General features: G+C 49.7%; 1 protein-coding gene across 1 annotated transcript in view; it reads right to left on the bottom strand.

Annotated features, from left to right (window-relative positions):
* The window catches only part of Grin2a (glutamate ionotropic receptor NMDA type subunit 2A), a 351,712-nt gene extending 331,885 nt beyond the window's left edge, over positions 1-19,827 (bottom strand). Inside the window, 3 exon segments of the mRNA XM_047534156.1 lie at positions 16,907-17,338; positions 18,768-18,958; positions 19,537-19,827. Coding sequence (XP_047390112.1) covers positions 16,907-17,320 — 414 coding nt within the window. The 5' untranslated portion in view covers positions 17,321-17,338; positions 18,768-18,958; positions 19,537-19,827.
* Between the last annotated feature and the right edge of the window lie 5,437 nt (positions 19,828-25,264).

The raw sequence follows: 25,264 nt of genomic DNA, 5'->3' as shown, positions 1-25,264 counted from the left end.
AGGTTCAGAGGAGAAATGATTGGGTTGTGAGAGTATTAGCCTAATCAGTGAATTGATCCCTGCTGGGATTAACTGAGTGGTAACTGGAGGCAGGTGGGGTGTGGCTGGAGGGAGTGGTTCATTGGGGCCGTGGCTACGGGGTATATATTTTGTATCTGGAGAGTGGAGTTTGTCTCTCTCTGTTTCCCTCTGCCGCACTCTTCTGCCACAATGTCCTGCCTGACCTGGAACCCCAAGGAACAGAGCTTGCTATGGATCGAGACCTCTGAAACCGTGAGCCCTCAAATAAACTTTTCCTCCTTTAAAATGGTTCTGGTCAGATCATTTAGTCACAGTAGTGAAACAGCTGACTAAAACATAAGAGACTTGAGCATCCTGAGGCATCCTGGAACCAACCCCGTGGTTACCGAGGGACAGCTGTGTCGACGTCACGGAGTCACTGTGAAGATAGAACAATACACTGCAAACACAAATTGGGTTGGTGCCTGAAGCCCCTGTCGCCTGGTCGATCAGGTGGGGATGATACTGTGCCTTTCTCACAGGTTGCTAAGAAGATTAAATCAGACTAGCACAGCCCCTAAGACACAGTCAGGGATCAATAGCAGGGGCCACTGTTGGGAGCTCCAGTGGATATTTGTCTACCTGCGGCTCTGAAGGTCTGTGAAATGTGGCGCCCACCACATAATGAAGACTTCGTCTATTACACTATTACCATGTGGACAGCATTTCCCTGCAGACAGACTTCAAAATCTGCAGCAGGGTCTCCAACCAGGAACGCCTTTGCCCCACAGGACATTTGGCTGAGTCTGGAGAAACTTCTGCTCGTCACACCTGGGGATGTTACTGGCATCACCTAGGTACAGGCGGGGGACGCCGCTAAACATCCCACAGTCACAGGATGGCACAAAGGACAACCCACCAACACACCAGCAGTGGCAAGGGCGAGAACCCCGGCCAAGAGCTGAACCAGCTGGGTTCAAATCCTGGCTCTACCACTAACCAGAGTGAATGTGAATGCAGGTCTTAAATTTCCTGAGCTGCAAATCCTTCACCTGTGAAATGGGACCAAAAATGACCCCCACACCACAAGAATACGCAGTGTTAAAATGTAGAATATGTTCCTGTTAGAACAAGGCTCACTGCAGAGAACGTCCTGTTTTATCTGCCAAGCCATGTGCTAGACGCATTTCACAGATGGTTACTGTTCTTCACATTAACCCATTTTATAGATAAAGAAGTTGAGGCTTCCAATTCTCGACTTCCTACTTCCCTTTATAAAGACCCTGTGATGACACAGGATCCATTTGTATAATCCAGAAAAATCTCCCCTCTCCAAGATCCTTACTTAACCACATCTGCAGAGTCCTTTGTGCGTATAAGATACATATTCACAGGGTCCAGGGAACGGGATGTGTACCAATCTGAGAAGGTCACGACTGTCTACCATACCCACCAGGACTGTGTGAGTACAGGTCTTAAGGACCACTGAACCTGGAAGTCTCAGCGGGTTTCGGGAACGATTCCAAAACAGAGAGGCAGCTCCTCAGTGCAAGAGCCCAGAGGCCAGAATGGGACCCACGTGGGAAAACAAAGTCAGCACTGAAGCCAAAGGCAGACTGGGGCTGAGGGGGCAGCGTTAGCACCCGACCCCCAGCCCACGCAGGTGCGAAAGAGGAGCAGAACCAGGGCTGGGATTGAGCTGAGAGTTCCTCCTGACCTCTCTGGGTTCATCTGCGTGGGCTGCCAACACCAGCCTCACAGACAGGGCGGCTGAAACAGCAAACATGTTTTGTCATAATTCCAGAGGCCAGAAGGCCAAGATGAAGGTAGCAAGCATGCTGTCTTCTGAGGTCTTCTGGTCAGCTTCTAGAAGGCACCTTTCTGTGACTTTCCTTCTCTGAGTATCAGTGCCCCAATCTCTTCTTCCAAGGACGCTAGTGGCATTGGACCAGGGCCCACCCTTACGCCTCTTTACTTCCTTACCTCGGCAGGATTGTCTCCAAATACCTCCACCCTCTGAGGTTCTGGGAGTTAAGACGAACATTTGACGTGTGGCAGACACAGTCCATCCCCGAACACTCAGAGCAACGAGCTCCAACATCTCCCAGGTGCCTCCTACCCTCAGATGAGGCCAGAGACGGGCCTCTTTCCCCAGAAACCGTGGGAATTTGGAAACCTCCAGGCAGCAGGGCAGGTGGAGGTGGGGAAGCCACGGACGCCCCCAGCACACCAAGCCCCGATCCCCCTGGGCACGGCGAGGCTCCCTTTCAAAGTGAATTTGGGACGTGGAGCGTTTGGGGAGAGTTACGGGATTATGTTTCTGCTTGGACAAATGAGCCCATGACGCACCCAAACCAGAGACTGAAACAGGCCTCCCTCTATCCCCAGAGGAAACGGCCATTGCTGGGGAAGCGCCTGCCTGGAAGACGGGAAGAGGGTGCGTGGGAAGGGCTGCCCCGGGAGGAGAGCCAGGAGTAACCCGGGTACCGCAGGCAGAAGGGCAGCAGGAAGCACCTTTCTATCCCTTTCTAGGGAAGGAGATTTCAAAATGTGTTCCGCTTCACCTCTCCTCTCAGGGCGTGACTGGCGTGCGACAGAAGAGACCCCATCCTGGGTCCTGTTCTGGAATCTTCCTGCATGCACCTCAGCATAAAAGACCCATCAGATCTCAATCACAGCCTCCTCAGAGATCCACCTGATGCCCACTGGGTTACCTGGATCCGTCGTTAAAATTCTGAGATGCTTTGCTTGCAACGGGTGGCCAGCCGCATCCCCAGACCCTAGGTGCCCCTGCCACGTGTGCCTCCCCCAGGAACCCCCATTTCCCGTGACCAGCCGATGAAGAGGCAAGCTGACACAAGAGAGGCTCCAGGGCCTCGCGAAGGCGGTGCTGCTCCGAGGGGCCCACGGTATTCTGAGCATTTCTCGCTCCAGGGATTCCAACCCCAAAGCTCCCCACTTCTGTTTAAAACTCACGTCACTGCCCCCTCACCCCTCCAGGGACAAAGAGAACAGCTGTTCCCTGCCACTCACACAATAGCCCTCTCACAGCGACAGTGTGAGACAGGCAGTCCCTGTCACCCGAACACCCCGCAGGAAACGTCCAGAGAAAGCAACGAGTGCCAACCCCACCGTCCCCAGGAAGCCCACGACACCCGACTCTCTCCCTTGCCTCCTGAAAAGTCCTAATCGTCATCATCCCGGGCAAATCAGGTCCCACAAGATGATTATCTGCTGGGAAATTTTACATTTTTAAAGCAGTTCTTTGAAATAACATTGATACAGAGACATTTGAACAAGCCTGGTGACTAAGATTGAAGAGTCACAGAACTCCCTACCAGGCTTCCAAATATTTATTATTATTTTAGAAATTCAAATTATTTCACTGCACTTGTTATTGGAATCCATCATTATCTGAGATTTTCCACGGACACAATGGAAAATATCACAGAGGTTAAGACGTGCAACACCTCAGGACTATAAAAGCAGGGACTAAATTAAAATGTTTTCTGCAGCAGGTGTCAGAGAGATGCAAATTTAAACCATGAGATAACATTTTCATCTCGTCAATTAGAAACTTCCTCGTTTCAAATGCTGACCAGAGTTAGGTGACGGAAATACTATAAGACACAGTTACTAAAAGCATCCAGTGGCCCAATTTTTCTAGAAATTACTGAACAGTACATATCAAGATTCTTACATTTCATTATGCACAGTGACCCTCTAATTTGCTACAGGACTCTATTCAAAAAAATCATAACCTGCAGTGCAGCCATTTCATTAAAGATATTCACTGACATCTTGTTTTTAATAGCAACAAATCTGAAGAAATCTCAATTATTGAGTAAATTGTGTTGTGCCCGTAGAATGGAAAACAGGATACCAAAGTGATCATAAATAATGTGAAATCCTCATGGGAAGAATAAATTATAGGCTATCTGTAAAATGATATAATCAGTACATGTGCGTACATTTGCATACAAGGTGTGGAAACAAAGACAAGAAGGAACTGTATCAAAACGTTGTCTATGGGTGGGAAGATTAAAGGTGATTTTTATCTTCTTGATACTTTTCTGAATCTCGCAAAACCTCTAAAGTGTGCCCGCGATAGATTACTTTTATATTAGTTGCAGTTATTTTTTTAATAGTGCTTTAAAGTGCTTACCTCTTTGAGATATATATGTACATGTTTATGGATGAAATACAAGGGCGTCTGGGATTTGCCTTAACACGATCCAGCAGTGGGGGATGAAGAGGGTGGGTGAAGGCTACATGCAATAGGAGCTGCTGAGGCTGGGAACTTGGGGGTCATTGCTCGAGTCCCTCTGGCTTTGTAGGTCTTTAAATTTTCCATAATAGAAGTATTCTTAATGCTGCTAAATAGCAAAGAGTGAAGGAAGGAAAGGAAGATGGGAGGGAGGGAGGAAAAAACAGCTCACATGAGTTGACAAAGCAAAACCAGCTGCGGTGAGCTGAAGTGCAACGTGGCCCACGCCTCCACACAAGGCCTCCATTTCCCAACTCCCACGAGTGGCCGCCATGCAGGCCCCTAGGGCCTGTCTCTCAACAGTCTCTTCCCGTGCTTCTGGATTTATCTCACCCAAGTCAACAATGCTAGGCTTCCTTGACCCTATAGATACCTTAGCTTTCAAAGAATTCACCTGGAAAAGAAATGTTTTGGGTTTTTTTAGCCCTAGAACTACAGAGATGTGAGACAATATGGATTTCAAATGCCACACGCTCTTTCTGGCTAGATTTTCCTAACCTGAAGGGACAGGAGAGAGCTGGAGACGTTCAGCCATTTGTGAAACAAAACATGAATCGGCAAAAAGCTCAATGTTGTGATTGTAAGAATGCCAACTAGAGGAAAAGTCAGAAGCTACCCAAACGTCACTCAAGACTGGCAGCCCTGAGGGACACCCCAAGCTTGTGGGGGCACGTAAACGGGACCCCAGCCTCTTCCACATCAGCCTTGGTGCCCTGGAGACCCCCATCCTGAGGCCACTGGATGAGTTCACCCCTCCTCTATGTCGTCTATGTTCCCGTGACCCCTCAACCACCCCAATCATGGCCACATCACTCTGGGCTTCAACAGAAAATCTCCCCCACCCAGATTTTAAGTTACATCAAAGCAAACAGGTGGATCAGAGATGCAGTCAACAGAAGAGTCTGGTCCAAAGTATGGGCTCAGTCAAGGTGTGAAGAATGAACGTATTAGCCAGGCCATGTGGCCCACGCCTCTAATCCCAGCAGCCCAGGAGGCTGAGGCAGGAGGATGGCGAATTCAAAGCCAGGCTCAGCAACAGTGAGGCACTAAGCAACTCAGTGGGACCCTGTCTCTAAATAAAATGCAAAATCAGGCTGGGGATGTGGCTCAGTGGTAGAGTGCCCCTGAGTTCAATCCCTGGTGCCAAAAAAAAAAAAAAAAAACCATATTAATAAATCAAGAGATACAATAGTGTCCCCCCTTATCTGCAGAGGATACATTCCAAGGCCCCCAGTGGATGACTGAGACCGTAGCTCGTGCCAAACCCTATGTACCCTATGTCTTTTCCTACATGCATACCTCCATGATAAAGTTTAATTGATCCATTTTGGAGAGTAAAAGATTAACAATAATAAAGTAAAACACTTATAACAATATGTTGAAATAAAGACTATGTGAGTGTCTTTATTACATGATGTATATAGAATTTCTATATATCGATTTATCTCTCACTCTCCCTCCCTCCCTCCCTCTCTCTCTCTCACACACACACTGACCGTCGACCTGATAACTGAGAACGGCTCCTAGGGGTGACTAACGGGCAGGCAGCGCACAAGATCCACTGGACAAATGGAGGGTTCCCATCCGAGGCAGGTCAGGGCTGGAAGGCATGAGAGCTCATCACGCCGCTCAGAAGGGCACACAACTTAACACTCACGAACTATTTCTGGCATTTCAATGCTTTTAAGTCTGGTTGATTGTGCGTGAACTGAAACCCCAGGAGGGGCAACGGCAGGTGCGGGGGTACTGCCGTAGACCATGGCAAGGAGCTGTGCAGGGCCTGGCGCATCTGTGAACTTCCTGAACCGCGCACATTGCGCCTACACGGGCCCGTGGAACAGCGTGGGGAGAGGCCGAGGCCCTGGTGGGGTGATGAGGTGGGCCACACCACCCCGGGGTCAGCCCGGACTCTTCGGGTGAGAACGTGGGCTAAGCACTTGTTTTCTAGAATGAGTTTGTTTTGTTTTGGCAAAAAGTCACTGTGAGAGACCCATGAAAAATGGTGACCTCTTTCAAGTCAAGGTTGAAACTTAAAAGAGAAGACCTTTACAATATACCAACTTCAGCAGAAAAGTCACAAATCAACAGCCATTCCAGCCGATCATCTTCCTCTTCAGGTGGGGGACACGGAGGGGAGAGGAGCTGGAGACTGCAAGACATGAATATTCTTTCTGAAAGCCGTCTTCTACTATTTGGATTTTTCAGTCTGCCCATGAGCACCTTTTCAGAATGAACATGTAATTAGAGAGGATACATCCATTTCCATCATGAGGAAGTCATGAAACGTGGAAAGATAAGGCCTTTGGAAAGCCAACGAAGTCAGCTTTGTTCTTTCATTTTTGTTGTTGTTGTTTGGGTTTCTTTTCCTCAAAGGAATGTGAAAGGGAAATAGAGAAGTAGAGAAACAACAGAATTGGACCCAGGTTATTTTTCGCCATTAGTGAAAGTTCAAAAATGCAGGGGAGTCAGGCGAGGTAGCCCACACCTGGAATCCCAGCAGCTCAAGAGGCTGGGGCAGGAGGATTACCAGTTCAAAGCCAACCTCAGTGACTAGGCAAGGCCCTAAGCAACTCAGCAAGACCCTGTCTCAAAATACAAAAAAGGCTGGGGATGTGGCTCAGAGTTAAGCACCTCCGAGTTCAATCCTGAGTACAAAAAAAAAAAAAAAATGTAGGGGAGAATAATAGACAAAGAAGAAGAAACTGACAATTGAAAACCCAGAGAGGGCTCTGTCTGTCTCTAGAATGTAAACGTATCACTACAGTAAGAAGTACAAAAATGTGCATGTGCTTTAATAAGCAAGGATGGTTAACTCCATGCAAAACACCCTATTTAGAGATCATTAGCAATTATTCTAAACATCGTCTTCTGCAGACGAGCTTCTTAGCCAAAAACATTTCCACTAGTAAATATGATGGCGCTGACCTACTTAAGCTTATATTTATATATGTGTGTGAGAGTTGAGTTGATATATACATAGGTTTCCTGCTTTTCAAATATCATCTACCCTTCAGGATGATGTAAAGTCCTTTGGGGATTTGAGGGGATGATGCAGGGATCATAAATTCCTCCCCCATGCCAGGCAAATTTATACTGAATTACTCACACACTTGGAGAAAGTGAAGATGTTGGTTTGCAGCCAAATCCAAGAGCCTAAAGCGCCAGGGCTCAGGGATTTTAAAAAAAAAAAAAAAAAAAAAAAAAAAAAAAAAATCAAGGATTTGAGAGGTGCAGAGTGTCTGAGTAAGAAGGAGCCTCAGAGGTGACCCAACCCGGCCCTGCCAGCGTGAGCCCAAATTTCAACCTCATTCCTGACAGCCGGGCCGTCACTCAGCTCAGTCACATCCTGACAGATACTTCCTATTTGTGGATCCCTAATTGCTAAAGCTTATTTCTCATATCAAGCCGAAACTTCACCTCTTAGCATTTCACTCTCAGCTCTGTCCCCAGAACAATGACAACAAAAAAGATCAATACTAAACCTTCTACCCCGGAACAGGCCATGGGGTATGTGAAAGCACCTCTCAAATCCCCTCTGAGATTTCCCCTCTCCAGGCTGAACATTCCGAAATAACGCTTCTGAGACTCTGAACATATTTGGTTTAGAAATTACACAATCCTAAGGGTCCTTTCTCAGAACAGGGAGAAAATTCTCAACATCCATTCTTACACATTAACCCTTAGAACTAAGTGAAACTCTACAGATAATGGGGCAGTGTTGCTGGAGACCCTCAGCTGGGTCACTCAGGCACTGTTCCTGGGCCCCTGGCTAGCAGAAGAAAGCTTTGCTCAGTCAGCAATTACCTATTCTCAGAGAAGAATCCTGGATGGCCAGTCTCCACCGGTGACTTTTGCAGAACAGAAATGTGGTCCAGTTCCGGTCACTGAGATACAAGAAGTCTACTCTAGTAAAAGGATTAAGATTGGGGGGCGGGGGGGGGGGGGCGCGGGAATCTTTATTTTTCTCTCCCTTTTCTTCCAGTTTTGAATGATGGCAGGTAAGAATGTGCTGAGTGGAACAGAGGCAGCCACCTTCTCACTCAAATAAACCAGCTGCTGAGGAAGGAAAGGTAGAAGGACTAAAAAGGAACCGTGCAAGTCACTGAACTAGACCTGGGTTCCTTCTTACATAATATTACTGAATGTCTTCATGGGTTAAGCCGCTGCTGGTCAAACAGCCAGTTACTTGCAGCTGATAGCACTCTCAATGATAGAGAAGGTGTAATGGGGCTACCATCTCCCTTTAGGAAAAAAAAAAAATATATATATATATGTATATATATATAAAAATGTGGCCCCACTTTCCTAAGAGTCATATTACTACTTAGACTCTGTTGAGCTTCTGCTCAAAGCAAAATAAATAAATAAGGAAACAAAAAAAAAACCTGTAATTGGGTACCACAGGGCTCAATGCTTACAGAGACCATGCAGTTAACATAAATGGGTAAACAGGGCTAGACATGAAGTAACAAAGTGTGAGGGGTTGTGGTCAACTTGGAAATGCTTTGCTTTTCCAGAGACATTAGCATTTTTAACAAAGGAAGATCAGTAGAATAGAGGAAAGGAACCAGGAGGAAGGAGGAGAGGAGGGAAGGGGGAAATACTGGGGAATGATATTGGCCAAATTATATTGCTATATTGGGTGCATATAGGAATATGTAATAATGAATCCTACCATTATATACAACTGTGATGCACCAGTAAAATTTTTGGAAAAAAAACACAAGCAATTTTAAATACTATACTAGTGAAAAAAAAAAAAATGCATCCCTAAGCGAGATGCAGCATGAATCCTCCAGCTCACAACGCCTGCAAAAACCACTCATTAGTGAGGCCAGGAAGCCGGGTATCCCACTTCTCCCAATAGCGCAAAGTCTTCTCGATACCTTAGGGAAACGGTGGTCAAAGGGCTAAACTTGTATTTATAAGATAAATTAGTTCTGGAGACTCATGTACATCATAGTGACTACATTTAATAAGCAGGCATTATATACTTGAAATGTGCCAAGAGAGTAGATGTGACATATTCTTGCCACAAAAATTTAAAAAGTATCAACATGCAGAGAAGGGTCATTGGGAGCTCAATGGTGGTGATCATCTCACAATGTATGTGTGTGTCGAAACACCACGTGGTACACCCTACACATACGCAGTTTGTATTTGTGAATTATACCTCCCATGCCGCCTGTGGTGTTGGTCCTTCATTTCCATCTGGAAAGAGTCCTGAATTTTTACTTCATCACCAGTATCTTAATCATTTTACTTAAGACAAACAAAATATTAACAACAAAATCTGTTGTCTGAAATACAAAATATCTCCTGTCTGTGTTGAATCTAATCCCCTTCCTTAAATCATCTGGACCCACAGTCATTGACTTGAAAGGGTAAGAAAATAAGAGCCAGAGAATAAGAACCCAAAGACCTCATCTCTAGCACTATGGCTCAGAACAAATCCCCACAATTCTTGGAATCTTTATTTCCTCATCTGAAAATAGGGATCGTTTAAACAAATATTTTGGGGACTGCCAGATTCCCTAGGTTATCACTGAGTCATTAATCCCTGAACTAGATATGTCTCTACTCTAAAGCCCTAAACCCAGTGCTAACATATGGTCCTCTTGGTAGAATCAGCTACTGCAAAGGTCAAAGCGATGGTCTCCCTTGCAGGGGCTTTCAATCGACCACACTTAACCTCGTTTGCCACACAGAGCTCACGGCAAGTGCTAAGAGAAAGGAAGCTTCTGGTTGTTCCAACAGAGCAAACAGGAGCCATTTCACACTGGACCCCGTTTCTGAGTGTTCTGTGGGATTCTTGCCCAGCCTCCGGTAGGGGATAACTTCATATCACTATATCACCTTCAAGCACTTTTTCTGGTTACTAAAAATGTACGCATACATTGGAGAAAAATAAACAGCACAAAAAGTAGACACAATGATAATGTCATTCCTGTAACAAGCATTTATGACGAGCCAAGCACTGAGCTATGTTCTTGATCTCAGGTGGGTCTCAGAGCTCTATGAACTAGGTGACATCATGTTCCCATTTTACAGATGAAGACACTGAGGCTTAAAGGAAGGAAGAATTTCCCTCCCCGTGTTCACATCTAGCCAGGAGGCGCTGAAACCCGAATTTCAACCTGACACAAAGTCCAACAGACGAACCACTCGCTCACCACATTCTTTAAAAGATTAAGGCAGCCATGAGTCTACCGCCCAAGGACAACCGCTGTTCACATTCTGGTACGTTTCTTGCCAGTCTTTCTTTAAGAGACATAACACTTTCAGAGTTGGGAGTCTTACAGATAGTTATCATCCCAAGTTCTCATTTTGCAGAAACTTGAGAAAGGTCAAGGGCCCTTCCCAAGGTCACACCTGGGGTTTGGAATGGGATTTCGGCCCTCAGACTTTCTGTCCAAGGTTTTCTGGAATCATCCAATTCAGGTGGACTGGCAGTAGTTGTCTGGAGGAGGAGCAAGACCTGGGTGTGACCGGAGATCAGTGAGGGCCACAGTCAGCGTGGAGGCCACTTACCCAGGGGCAGCCCCTGGGGGAGCGGAACGCCCAGGAAAGGCCTCTTCACGAAGGTCAACGATGTCCTCACCAACACCAGGGGTGTCCCTCCCGCTGCCTCGGGGCCAAGTACGTGACACAAATGAGGGGGTGGGCAAGTTGGGGGCTAAAGACAGGAGAGGCACCTCCGTGGGAGTGGGGGGTCACTCATCCCCAGCCCAGCTACACAGGGAGTGGCTCCGCTGCGGCCAGGCCTTCTGATTTTTCTCAAAAAAAAAAAAAAAAAAAAGAATTTGGATTTTTAAACATAATTTAAATTTTGAAGTGTTGGCTGCCAATTCAAATTTGAAAGTTAAAGAGCCTGGGGGAATGGGGGGTAAGCAAAACACGCCAGTTAGTCCCCTTAGACCCTCTCACGTCACCATGACCCGCTTCCAGGTGCGCGGGAAGGGGCTACCAACTCGCCATTCCCGACCAGCCAGTGGCGTTACTCCTCCATAGCCCTTCTCTTCCCTTCCCCTCACCGCCCTGCACACGCCTCTTCCGGGGGCTCTCAGAGGGTCCACAAACGCCGCTCCAAATGCACCAGTCACGGCTCGCAAAGGTCCCAGCAAAGGTCGATGGCCCCAGGGCCCCTGGCAGACTCGCCCGGCCTGTTGGGATGCTGCCTGTTGCTATCTGATGACTTATATGAAGAGGCGGCGATGATGGCGTCTGAGATGCTCATCCGAGGGCTAAAGATAGGCCACCCCCCTCTCCCGGGAGCCCCCTGATGCCTCTGAGGCAGGAGCAGAGTGGGTTCCACCAACACTCTAACCTGCGTGTCTACCCTTCCCATGAGCTTCCAGCGTTTAAAGGGAAGGCCCGTCGCTCACCTCCCAACTCCAGAGCTGCCAGGTTGCGACAGCACCAGCGTCCACCTCCTGCTGGAGAACTCTTCCTCAGCAGGGCTCCACAAACCTTCCATATGTGACCACCCACAGCATGCAAGTCCCCAGGATGGCAAGTCATTATCCCCAGAGGGAAGGAAAGACTTGGCACAGTGTGAAATGAATCGGAGCTTAGGTGGAACTGCCCCCGAACACACGGACATGCTCATCCGGAAGCAGCAGCAGCGAGCTGGCATCCGAACCAATGGCTTGATTCATTCAATCAACAAACATTTACCAAGAAGCAGACGTAATGGGTAAGACCAGCACACAGTGCCAAAAAGGACACAGGTCTTGACCCGAAATGACCCTTACTAGAGATGGAAAAGTAGAGGAATCATTCAAACGATGGATAGAAACAGAACACTCTGCAGCCATTTAAAATCAAGTTTGAGACGTCTATTGAATGAGGGAAAATTCCAAGAATATCTAATCCAGTTTTGAAAGCATAAAAACAGGTGGGAAATAAAACTGTCTCAAAATCAGAGTGAACACATTCAGCAACTTCCCTCTTCTGACTCTAAGACATCATATTTATATGGAAATCTTTATATATTTTAAAATTCACATAGTACTGCTTGGACATAAGAAAAAATACAAAGGGCTCCCCCAAAATACGTGACTCAAAAGACAAGACTAAAGACTGGGATGTAGCTCAGGAGTAGAGCACACATACGCTTACCATCACAAGGCCCTGGGTTCAATCTCCAGCACCAAGAAAAAGGGAGAGAGAGAGACTCTACAATTTCAAGTAGGAATCAAAGCCACGGGATCCATGGGGGATGGGTCCCACATGGGCCACAGGAACACAGGTGTCAATATCCCCCAGGGGAAAGGGGACAGAACACAGAAGAATTGTACTACTTAGCTATGAATGGTGCTGGAAATAGGTCCCATCCACCAAGAGTCACAGCCCAAGAGGAAGCCCCTGTCTATGTCAAGGAGCCAAAACTAAGTCACCCACAGGACACTAGGGCCCAAGCCTGCATCATAAGCTATGTAGAACAGGAAGAAAGCGGTGAACTAAGCTGCTGGCATAGCTCTAGCTCTGGTGTAAAGTGCACACCCTTACAGATGATGGGGCAGAGGAAATCCTAAGATTACCCTGAAAATAAGTTCACAAACAAAAATTAAAAAACATAAGAAGTCCTCCAATCCACAGACTCTGCAAACGGAAGGATTCATAACCCAAGAGGTGAAGATGCTAGAGCAATGAGAGAAAGAGTTTATGACAAGAAGGAATGAACTTCTTAAAGGGTCACAGGTGGGATGATCTCAACTTGAGGACAGCTGTTCATGAGAAAAATGAGGGAGATGGGTCCAATTATGCATCTTGGGAATAAAGTATAACGTTGTTGAAAGTAAAACCTCAACAGATAGGCAAAATAATAGACCAACTACAAATTAAATGAGGGAGAAGTGATTAAGAAACTACCATGTGTGTGTATCCAGAAGGAGAGAACAGAGACAATGGCGAAAGGAAATGTCGACAGACAGTGGTGGAGATCTTTCCAGAATTAAAGACAAACCTGAATTTTCTAAGAAAATCCCCAGAGTACAAAGCACAGTAAGCAAAACCCACATATACAGTATAATCCCAAGTCTGTAACTTAATCAATAGAGCTGGGAAGGAAAACACCAGAACGGCTACAGTGCCTTCTCCCGGTGACGCGATTCGGAGCAAGATTTCTATTTTCTTCTTTAAACTTTAATGTCCTTTCCAAGTGTGTTCCACAATGAAAAGACATCATTTTTATCAAGTGTCTGTGGAAGAGGAGCATGTGTGATTTCAAATACACAGATACACACAAACACATTTAAAAAAAAGAAAGTCTTCCTTCCCTCCATGGACTTACTCCTTAGCAGAGGAAATGAGGGACAGAAAAGAAAAACCCATGCAGAGATGGCCGTGGACAGAGGGCTGAAGTCTGAGTCCTGGGACACTGAGCAGGAAAACAAAGATCTGGCCCATTTGCCAGATTTTCTGGGGGACCGTCCCTGCACCCAGAGTGTACTTCCCCCGGCAGAGCCAAAGTGACCGACGTCCTAGATAAGACTAGAACATAGCCTTGTGCACTGTTTTCATCGCTAATTTAATTATATTTCAAGACCACCAACTGATATGGGCAAAAATTAACACCTCCACTGTAAATTAACACCACAGAAATCTGCCACTCAACAACATTCCAATTAGTATAAGGCTTTGTTCTTTTCTTCATGGACCACGTAAGCTGAGGGAGAGATAAAAATGTGCGTGCGTGTGTATTTTAACTGATAAATTGACAGCCATTCTTACCCTTGTGGGCACTACCCATCACCAATTCAGAAGAGAAAATATAGAGATGTGTCCTGGGCGATTTACCAAGTCATTGTCATCAAAGGGATGGCACAGGTACCTTGCAGATTTGGGGAGGTTGAGGCTTTGTGGTCAAAACACTGTCGGCACAACCCAGAAAGGCAGAGTTTTAGGCCACACCCCAGGCTGCCTTTTTTGGAACCAGATAAACACCACACGACACTCAGCTCTAACGAAACAGGTGGCAAAGGCACGTGCCAACTAGATGTGTTACTAATGGAAGGAAAGTCTGTTCCCATTGCAGACGATTTCTTTCCTTTTCAAACACATTCAGGTTTCTCAAAATATCGCCCTTTAAAACATCACCTGCCTGTCCCACAGATGGGACCCAGCCTCTGCCCCAGAGCTGTCTCCACTGACATCTTCGACTCCCAACCACCTGGTCTTATCGCTGACTGTTCCTCCAGAATCACAGGGCAGGGCGGCTTCTCCCAGAACATCTCTGAAAACCCAGCCACCATGGAGAGAATCCAATGACCTCCACCATTTTGGAACCAATGGACTCTTTCTTCCCCCTCCTGCCCATCCCCTCCTTAGTCTCTCTCATCTTACCTTCTCTGGAAATGACCTTTCTTTTCTGCTCTTGCCATTTTCTGATTCATACTTCCACCCACATCTCCATAGGTGGGGTGGTCCCCCAGGAAAGAAGGATTCTTCCTCCCCTACCCACTGATGTCTCAAAACTCCCTTCCAGGGAAGAGCAGTGGCTGGTCTAGGTAGTCAGAGCCTTCACTGGGTCAAGGTTCACGGGTGGGCAGGGTCATTGCTTAGCAAGGGGATGCTCATCCATGAGCACACCATTTCTCTTTTTCTGCCTACAGTTAGGTGGGAAGAGCCTTTAAACAAACTGGTCAGCTCAGTTTTAGAAGAAGCTACTCAGACCTTCCAGACCCAAGCCATCTTCCCAGATTCGCCTCATACCAGAGTTTTCCATTGGTTTGTGCTGGGCCCTCTTGATTCTACAAAATTTCCTTTTCAATATGGTTCTTGTTTTTTATGTGTTGCTGCTTCAGTCAAAACTTCGGAAGGGAGGAAGGATCCACAGTAATACTTAGATCCCAAAGGAACACTCCCAGCCCCTGCTGGACACTGCTGTTCTTCCTCCTCGTGCCTTGGTGAAAAGGCTGGTCCCTCTCGGTACACAAGCCCTCAAGGCTGCGATCTGCTGCACCACTCTGGCTCAGTGCCTCCTAAGAAATGAGGTTTGTTTCTTGTGCTTCCTGAAGATGGGATGGCAAAATTCAAGGATGGGCTCCACTTGGGGAAATGTAAGATCACAGCTTAAAACCAGAAAACCAGGTATCTAGCTCCATCCCCCACTCTGTGGTCTCAGTCAAGTCTCTAAACTTCGTCTGAAAGTTAGATGCTCTAGTAAACCCCACAGCTCTTTCCACTCCTGAAATGGCCTTTATACTGGGGTAGAGCATGGCCATTCTCTGCTTCCTTCATCCAAGAAAGGAGCACCCCAAAACTGAGAGGTAGCTGGGAGTATGCTCAAACCCACACAGGCATGCTGCCGGAGTGTGAGCCATTTAAAAAGAATGTTTAATAAGATGCCACATCAGTTGTGTGCTTCAGCTGAATGTGCTGCAGCCCAGGAGACCCGAAAGAATTAATGCAATTCCCAGAGGAGCCAGTGGGAAGTGCTGAGCAGAGTCAGAATCAAATTTGGTGAAAATAAAAGTGCTTTGAGAACGTCGAAGGGAAAGAGCTGTAACAGATGTCTGCGTGCTGACTAGGATGCCTCCTGCTATCTAAGGAACACCCTCCATGAAGGTTAGGGGATAGAGACCACGGCACACAAGTACGCTCATCCCTTTCTTCCCTTCCCGACCCCGAGTCCTGTCCCGGGGTTTGCATGAGTTACAGGGCACCCCCAACGCCAGTCCTTCCCCTTTTCTCCTTTGCCTTCCTCCTCCCTGTCAACCTTCCTCTCTCCCTCCACTTCAGCGAAACCCCAGTCAGGCCTCATAACATCAATTCACTCAAACCTTCAAATCTCTCTCCCCTCTCCAAACCAGTGCTCCCAGGCTGCCCACAAAAAGACCTTCCCTGTCATTCCAAGCCAAGAAATTTGAGCACACGCTCTTTCATTTTGAAACTCTTCCATTTCAAAACCAAGATCTACTGTTGGGTACCAATTCCCCTGGTGAGGGTCTCAGAGCCCCTGCCACGAGCAACATCCCTGCACAAGGGCCATGTCAGGCAAACGCCAGGCTCTCCATGCCCTGGACCCGGAGTTAACTTCCCACTTCCACCCATTCCCTAGAGGAGGGTCCCTGCCATGCTCCTCTAGCACAGAGCTTTTCAGACTTCCGCTCTCTGTGGCTCTAATCACCCAGAGTCTGGGGAAGCAGGACATTTTCTGTCCTTTTGTGTTTTACCTAAAATCTCACATCTATTCCACATTGATATGTTTTTAAATTCATTCTGTCACTAATCACAAGAAGGAAAATGTGGACACTCCTCCACACAATCAGGTAAAACCAGTATCAGAGGAACATGAGCCCTTCTGCATCCAGGGCTCCTGGGCTGCCTCTGTGTGCTCCTTGGGAACCTCGGAGCGATTCCATCTCTCCTATCCTCCTACTTCCGCACTTCCCACAATCTTCGTGGCACACCCAGGTGCCTCTAGGACCTCACTCTCAGGACCAAGGCTAAGCCATTTCCACTCATTTCTGAGTAGGGGAGGGCAGACTTGCTTCTGAGAAGGACCAGCGTTCAAGACTCCTCCCGCCTTCAGGTTGCTGAGGGAGGTGCTAGGGGAGCCTAAGCACCTGCCAGGCTGCCGTATACAATCGGCGCCCTCCTGGGTCCTGGCAGCCCATCACCTCCTGGTCTTACCTTGTCAGCCATGATCATAGATGCGCCCCCGTGGATGCCCAGGATGGGGATGAAAGTCTGTGAGGAGATAAAATCCAGCATCTGGGCCACAGCCTCTTGGTCCGTGTCGTCCCCAAACACGAGTCCGTGGATTCGTGCCCCAGACATGAGGTCGCACACATGCGTGATGAGGCTCTTGGGGTCCGTGCGGTTCATCAGCAACGCCACCACGTTCACATCCAGGGGCAGCCCCGCTGCCTGCTCGGGGCCCCACAGGTTTCGAAGTTCGCGCTCTGTCACGTCGTGGCTGTGACCCAGCAGCACCGCAATGTTCAACGCGGGGGGACCCTTCTCCGCCGCCGCGCCCTGCGCCGGACCGCGCCAGACCAGAAGGGCCGGCAGCACCAGCAAGGTCCAATAGCCCAGTCTGCCCATAGTCGCCACTTACGGTCCCTGCAAGGTGGAGAGCGAGAGGCGGGGCGGCAGTGAGCAAGGGGCCCTGGATGAAAGGGACGGCCGAGCCCGCGACAGGCGTGGAACCCAAGCCCAGCATGGGCTACTGTTGTCACTCACTCCATTCCCCATCCCCAACGCCATGCACATACCTCGACCCATCTACAACTATCTACAACTCCAATCCGAGCTAATGCTGCACTCCTATCCCCAAGCCCATTCTCGAATTCTGCCTCCTTCTTGTCCCCTGTCTCCAGATGTTTCCCCATCCTCGACTCTGAGCACATCCCCCACCAAATTCCCCAAGTTAGCTGCAGACTACAGCCCCCCATCGTCAAGGAAGCCAAGGACCCCACCCAGCTGGTAGATGCACAGAGCAAACCCTCTATCCACCGTCTACCACCCAGGGTAGCGCAGACCAAGTTACCGACCCCGCCCCCTGCTCACGCGGAGCGAACTACAGATCAGGCCCGGCTCGCGGAGGCGGCTCCGGCACTCCGCATCTTCCCTGCGCGCTGAGCTAGTTGACTGACCCCACCCCCTTAGAGCCCACCCGGTGCGCCAAAGACTTGGCTCCATGCGTGGCACCACTGCAGACCCAGCTTCTCTCCTATAGGATACACCCCAAGTGCTTGGAAGTAAGGACGCTCGCTTTCGAGTCCAGGCTCCGCAGAGCCTGGAGGAACTTGGGGCCCGCTCCCCCACCTTGAGCGGCTTTCACTCAACTGCAAGCGGCCCAGGACCCGCCCCCTACACACTTGCGTGCACACAAGCGCGCGCACAAACACCCTCTCTCACGCGCGCCATGTGCAATGCAGAATTCCGGAGAGTAGGCGCGTCCCCCCGCGGGCCAGCGCGTAGGAGCTGGCAAAGAACGTGCGTAGGGGGAAAGGTAGGCTCCCAAGAAGCTCTCAGACAGACGAGGACTGTACAGCCCCTCCCCGGCCTTTCCACTGCGAACCCTATTGCCAAATCTTAGATGCACGTGGGCAGTGGGCTGCACACGCTCACAGACCACGCGCGCTTTTCTGCGCACATCCGCAGGCCACCGTAGAGGTGCCCACGGCCAGCAGGAATCCCTACACGTCCTCAGGCGGTGTACACGCATGTGTCGCGACCAGAGTACAGCCGCGCTTGCCTGTTAATACCAGCACAGTCGTGCACGCGTGTGCAGGCGCGCACCCCTCTGGCCAGCCACTGTTGGAGCCGGGGGAAGTTGGGGAGAACTCGCATCGGCCTTGGCATTCTTTGGGTGAGCACCGCGGAGTGCGGGGCCGCAGCGCCCCCTGGTGCTCCTCTCGTGCCTCACTACTGGGCTCCCTCTCCCGCTTTCTTTTCTCCCTCTCTCCTAATCCCTCTCCCGCTCTCCCTCCAATCGAGTCTCTTTCCTCCCCGGCCCACCGAGCCTAGATCTCCCGCTGGGACGTACCTGTAGCCGGAGAAGGTCGAGGATGAAGTGGGGCGCGCTGCGCGCACGAGCATCTCGGCCGCCTCAGCAGCCACCGGGTTTAGCGGGTTCCCGCATGCTGCGGCCCCCGCGCGCTCCCCTGGCTGTCCCGCGCTGTCCGCATCGCCCCCACGGGGGGCGGCTATCCCAGCCGGAGGCTCTGCAGCAGGGCTCTACCGGGGCGGAGGAGAGATGGAGAAGCAGGGTCAGCCCACCGGCGCGGGGGAAGAGGGGATGAGGGGAAAGCTGCAGTCTGCAATGCTCAGCCCCCCTATGCGCCCTGGGGGCTCGACCAGAGAGGGGAAGCTGAAGCTCCGTGCCCAAGACGCCCTCAGTGCGGATCTTCGGACCCTGTGGCTGATAACTGTAGCTCCACTCAGGGGCGCTCAGGAGAATGGGAGCCCCAGGTTGGCCACCCACGAGAAGCTAACTGGGTACCTCCACCCTCTCACCCCCTACCACCTCCCCGGAGCCGGCTGCTGGGAGTTGTGCGACCAGGAGCTGCTGAGCGAAGGGGGTAGGGAGAGAAAGAGGAGGGAAGGAGGGGGCGCTGGCTGAGTTTGCGACGAGCTGGCAGGAGGAGAGGGGGAGGGAAGGACGCGGGCTCCCGCGGTCCCGGATCCCCGAGGGAGGTGCGATCACTCCCACGTAGCGACCCTCTTGCGGTCCTGCCGCCCCCTTCTATCCAGGCCTCCCACCGCCCCCTTCCCAAGGGGGCCTCCAAGGCTCCGCGTCCCGCGCCAGCACTCACCGCAGCCTCTCTCCACATAGTTCTCAGCAGTGGCCGCTCCTGGTCATCTCCAGGGCTGATGGCTGCGGCCGTGACTCTCAGCGCTCACCCGGCCCCATGCTCCAGCTAAGCCCTCGGAGCCCGCTCCAAGAGCCCTCGCTCAGCTTCCTGCCCTACTCCGGACGGCAGCCGCCTGGTCCTCTGAGCGCGCCGGAGCACCCTCTCCGCAGCCCAGCTCCAGGCTGGTGTGTGTGAGGGCGAGTGTGTGTGAGAGTGAATGTGGGAGCGCGCGCGCGCGTGTGGCCGGGGATCCCCGCGGTCCCCGGCCGAGAGAGGCGCGGGCGGGGGAAGGCTGCTCCCTCGGGGCCCTTCGCTGCGGGGCCAGCTCGGCTTTGGGCGTTCGGTTCCCCGCTTCTCCACCGGAGTCCGGAGCGCCTGGCCACCCTGGCTCACAGCACTGGCGAAGCCAGGTTCCTGGGGCTTGCTTCTGCCGCGGTCGCCTCCAAGGAAGAGGAAGAGGAAGGCAGGGGCGCCCACCACGCCAACTTAGAGACTTGTTCTTAGCCAGCAAGACGCAGCAGCCCCCGCACAAGCCGAAGACGCTTGGAGCTCCGGCGGGTGAAAGCGTCTTCCGCCCGCAGCCGCCTTCCCCGGAGGCGGGCCGAGGCAGACCCCGCAGTCCCTAGGCGGCGGCGCGGAGCGCGGCCACCCGCTCCCGGAGCGCACGGCTGCGAACAAGGCCAAGATAGGTGTCTGGTTGGTGACGGGGACGCCTGCGGTGGCGCGCGCGGCTGTCCGTAGTGCTGGAACCACGCTCTCCGCCCGCTCCCGGGCGTCTGGTGCCGCTGAAGAATCAATTATTCAGGTCTCTGCTACCGCTTCCTCCTCCCCCAGTGCCTCGCGCCGGGTACAGCAATCCCCCCGCCACGCACAGCCGCGCCGACACGCACACACCCTCACAGGGAGTCTGCTCCGATGCCTCTGCCTGTGCCTAACCACCCCCGTCAGGAAGCCCACTCCTCTGATGTCAGGAAGCCAGAAGCCTAAAAGCAAAGACGTCTACATCCCCCTCCTTGCTTTTCTAAGTTGTACCAAACAAAAGTCGCCCTGAGGTTGCCACTTCTAAACTACCAGAAGGGTGAGCCAGAAAACCTGGGACTAACTGGGTGTGTGGGCTGTTTGGCTTGAATTCCGGCCACCTGGCATGAAACTGTCAAGTGAGGAGATTAGCCCCTTCTGCAAGCACCTGTACCTCCAACGCCCGCCTCCGCCTTTCTCCCCCGCAGGCCCTGGAAGGAAAGCGGTCTAAAATCTTAAAAGGTTTTGCATTCATTGTCCCAACGCTGCATCCTCCACTTACCAACCTGAGGTCACCTGCTCTGATCTGAATGTTTGTGCCGCCCGTTCATATGTTAAAATCCTAACCCTTACCGGGTGGTATTAGGAGCAGGGGGCTTCTTGAGGTGATTAAATCCAGAGGGCAGAATAAGAGACTCCCTTTCACATGGAGAAGGTGCCATACTGACACACAACCCAGTCCTACCAAACACGGAGTCTGCTTTACCTAGACCTTGAATTCCCCAGTCTCCAGATTTGTGAAAAATAAGCTTCTGTGGTTTCTAAGCTGCCCAGTTTATAATGTCTCGTTATAGCAATTCTTTCAAACTAAAACATCACCTTTGGGCCATTATTTACTTTCCCTTAATGATTGCTGATCTGGGAAATGGGAGGGGTCGGTAAAAATACCTGTTTCTCAGGGTTATTTTGAAAAGAAAAGGCAATAACCTTGGTAAGAGTCAACAAGATCTGGTACACAGTAGGTGCTCTTTAAAGGTGTCCTAGAAGGGAGGGAACCTTTCTAGGAACCTTGGTTGTGACTGCTGAAGTGAAGGCGGGAGAGGGGAGACCTATGAATTTATTATTGAGCTGATTGTTGTATGCTCAATCCCCTGGGGTTCTATTACCCAAAAGACAAAGGAAGGGTGAGGAAACCCCCACCCAGGCAAATAAAAATGGGGACCTCTGTGACAAGAGGCAGAGGAGGGGGCTGGGCAGGACTGGGCTAGACCCCTCCCGTGGGTGGCAACCTCATTCCTGAACTTTGGCACAGAGGCAGGATTCTGATTTGTAGATTGATGAGGAAGTTAGGCTGTTTTATTTAAATTAAGTATGAAAGTCAGGAGCCAGGCCTGGTGGCACATGTGGGAGGCTGAGGCAGGAGGATCAAAGCCAGCCTCAGCAAATTTGCAAAGCCCTAAGCAACTCATTCAGCCCCTGTCTCTAAATAAAATATTAAAAAGGGCTGGGGATGCAGCTCAGTGGTTAAGCACTGTTGGGTTCAAACCCTGATACAAAAACATTAATAATAAATAAGGTATAATTATATACAATAAAGGGCATGTTATGGATTGGATCTGAAGTGTCCCCCAAAAGCTCGTATTAATGCAGAAATATTCAGAGGCAAACGCCTGGACGATGAGAGCAGTGGCTACTCAGCTCATCGTCTGAATGGAGCCTCTGGGTGCTAACTGAGAGCAGGTGGGTGTGACTGGAGGTGGGTCACTGGGGCTGCCCTGGAAGGGGCTTCTGCCCTTTGGCCCCTTCTCCTCCTCTGCTTCCTGACCCACCTTGAGCTGAGCAGCCTTCCTCTGCCGCGCGGCAGCTTGGGCCCAGGGGAGTTGGCCATCTGTGGACTGAAACTTCTGAAACCGTGAGCCACAAATAAACTTTTCCTCCTCTCAGTTGTTCCTGTCAGGTGTTTTGGTCACAGTGATGACAAAGCCGAGGAAAACAGCAGGACTCGATTGGCTACGTTTTGGAATTGTTTGCATCTGCGTAGACCATGGCCTCAAACAGGATACAGGATATCCCCCTCACTCCCAGAGAGTGCCCCTGTGCCCCTATGGCTGTCAGTTCAACTTTCCCCATCTCACAGAAACCATGATTTTATTTCCAACACCATGCAATAGTTTTGTCTTTTTTGAATGTCCTATAACTGGCATTTGACTCTGTATTCTCTGGTGACTGGCTTTTTTCATTTGATATCCAGAAGGTTCATCTATGTCACTGCATGTCAGAAGGTTCATCTATGTCACTGCATGTATTGACAGTTTGTTTTTAATTGTTGAGTTTCTAGTTTTCTATTTATGAAGAAACCGCACTTTGTGTATCCAGTCTCCTATTGATGGACACGTGAGCTGTGTCTGTGGAGCTTTTTAAAACCCAGATGTCTACACCCACTTTAGAATCTCCAGGGGCGGGGGGGGGGGGCAAGCATGGACATTTGCTTTGGATTTTTATGTAATACTATTTTTATTAATGTGTAATAATTGAACATGTAAGTGAGGCATAGTGTAATCTTTGAACCCACGCATTCGGCATGCTCTAATCAAATCAGGGTAATCAGTATTTCCTTCTCCTTATCACTTCTTTACCTTTGGGAACTTGGAGCTGCTCTGTTCAAGATCTTCACAAATATATAGCAGGTTATTGTCAACTCCAATACCTCACTGTGCTGAGGAACACTACGACTCATTCATTGAGTCTGTTTTAGCGCCTGTGATCCAACCTCCCCTACCCCTCTGCTCACTCCCCAGGAGAATCACTGCTCTACATTCAGATCGTTTTTCCTTAATTCCCACCCATGAGAGGGAACATGCAGTGTTTGTCTCTGTGTCTGCTTTATTTTGCTTGGCATGAGGCTTCCGTTCCCTGTCTATGCTGAATACTATTCCACTGTACATATATGCACCACATTCTCTTTCACTGGCAGACTCCAAGGTTGATTCCACACCTGAGCTATTGTGCGCAGTGCTGCAGGACATTGGTTTTAAATCCACTGACAATTCTACCAAGGCCCTATGCTTTCCACTCTTGAATATAGATGCTTGACCTGGAAATTGATTCTTCTTTGATGAAAACCACTGGTATGGAGAGCTTGGAGTCATTCACACCCAAACTTGTAGAAAGGTGGATTAGGCATACGAGATCTCTTGTACAGAGGAAGAAGATGGTTGCTCATTCAGAGGAGCCATCAGTCCTTAAAGACTCGCACTGTCAGCTTGTGTTGCACTGGGATGGACATGTCCACAGTGTGCAGAGCCATTGGATCAGGCACCTGGAACGCCACCACGCACGTGCATGGGATCATGACAACCTTACCCCATGCAAAGCTGCAAAGCTAAACCCACCAAGAGCTTAATGTGCTGAGTGGGATGTTGTCACTCAGGCGTTTCCGTTGGAAGGCCCTCTTCATAACAGCTATCCCAACCAGGACTATGTTTAAAATAAAAATGAAGAAAAGAAGACAAAAAGGGAAATCCATGCCAATGCTATTCTGCAGTGGATTTTGTAAATTGACTATCACTGGGATGAAGTATCTAGTCTGGACCTAAGGAATGACTTGTTTTCAATTCAATTGATCTGTCTTCTAACATGTTACTAAAACAATGATCCCGTGGTTACCATTTGGTTTGAGACACCATTGTTAAAGCAATCACTCTACTGCGTCCACAGGACAGAACTGAGCTGAACCTGTCATCGATGATGCTTCTCTTCATGTCTCTGAGCTCAAAGGAAATTGATCATTGATAATTACAGCAACATGAAGCGGGAAGACCTTTAGAGCCTATCCTGGTTGCTGTGTCTGCTATGTTTAGGTGCCTCCCTGAGTCACTGTAATGCAGATTCTTACATGAAAGGATCTGAGAAGGCCTGTAGGTGAAGATGGTTTTGGTTTCAGAATACATTGATCAGAGAAACCCAATCGCTGCAATATCCTACCCTGGTACTGTTTCTCTGGATGCTTTCTGAGAAAGTCTGACTTGGTCCAACACCTTCATTTTGCCTATAGGAAAACTGAGGCTCAAGTTCTCCTGGATTCCTGACTTGAGCACAACCCGACTCTGACCACCTCTATTTCCTTTGCTTTCTCTCAGACCCCGAGCTGTGTGTTACCAGCCTAGCTTTCTTCTCTTTAGACCTCAGTTTCCCCATTTGTAAAAGAAAGGTTTAGACATCCAGAAAGACCTCAGGTCTGCCTCCTGAGGCAGGATAGATTAGGGACCCCTGCCCGTGACCCCCTCTCACCCCATGTCCTTTGCACAATCTTATGCAGTACTAGCTGGCACACGAATGCCTGCTTCTGCCCAGCTGCCCCTTCACAGCTAAAGCAATGAGCCGATCCCTTAAAGTAAATCACAAGCTCCTGTTTTCCAAAGGCTTGCCTGTGCAGAGGCTCCCAAGTTTGACCCATAGTTACCTACAAGGGAAGATCACCTACTTAAGACCTCATCCATACTGCCTGCATCTCATGCATCTGATTTAAAACCTGGAACAATCATGTAGCACTTCGGCATTAAGCATCATGGGTAAGGCACAGTAATCTGTCAATCACCCCTCACTTATCATAAAACACTCCTAGCAAAAAGACTGCCAAAGGTGAACAAGGAACTCAGAAACATATAAACCTAAATCCCCTCTGAGTCCACGGACAGACACCTCTGTGCACCCTGGCACAGCTCTCCCTCCAATGAACTCGACTGCGTCTCTTCATCTTGGTGAATTCTTCTCACCCCCAGTACGCCGCTCTCACCCGGTCCCCCACACCTTTCACGCCTGGTGTTCCATGATCCCACGGGTTTTCTTGGAGGTCTGGACTCTGGGATCAGCCAAGGCGCTGGTTGACCTTCCAGAGCGTCTATCCAAAGGCCGCACACCCTTCCTGCTCCTGGGACCCATTCAGGAATCA

The sequence above is a fragment of the Sciurus carolinensis genome, chromosome 18, assembly GCF_902686445.1.
Source record: "Sciurus carolinensis chromosome 18, mSciCar1.2, whole genome shotgun sequence".
Classification (NCBI taxonomy): domain Eukaryota; kingdom Metazoa; phylum Chordata; class Mammalia; order Rodentia; family Sciuridae; genus Sciurus; species Sciurus carolinensis.
This window is presented reverse-complemented; position numbering and strand designations above follow the sequence as displayed.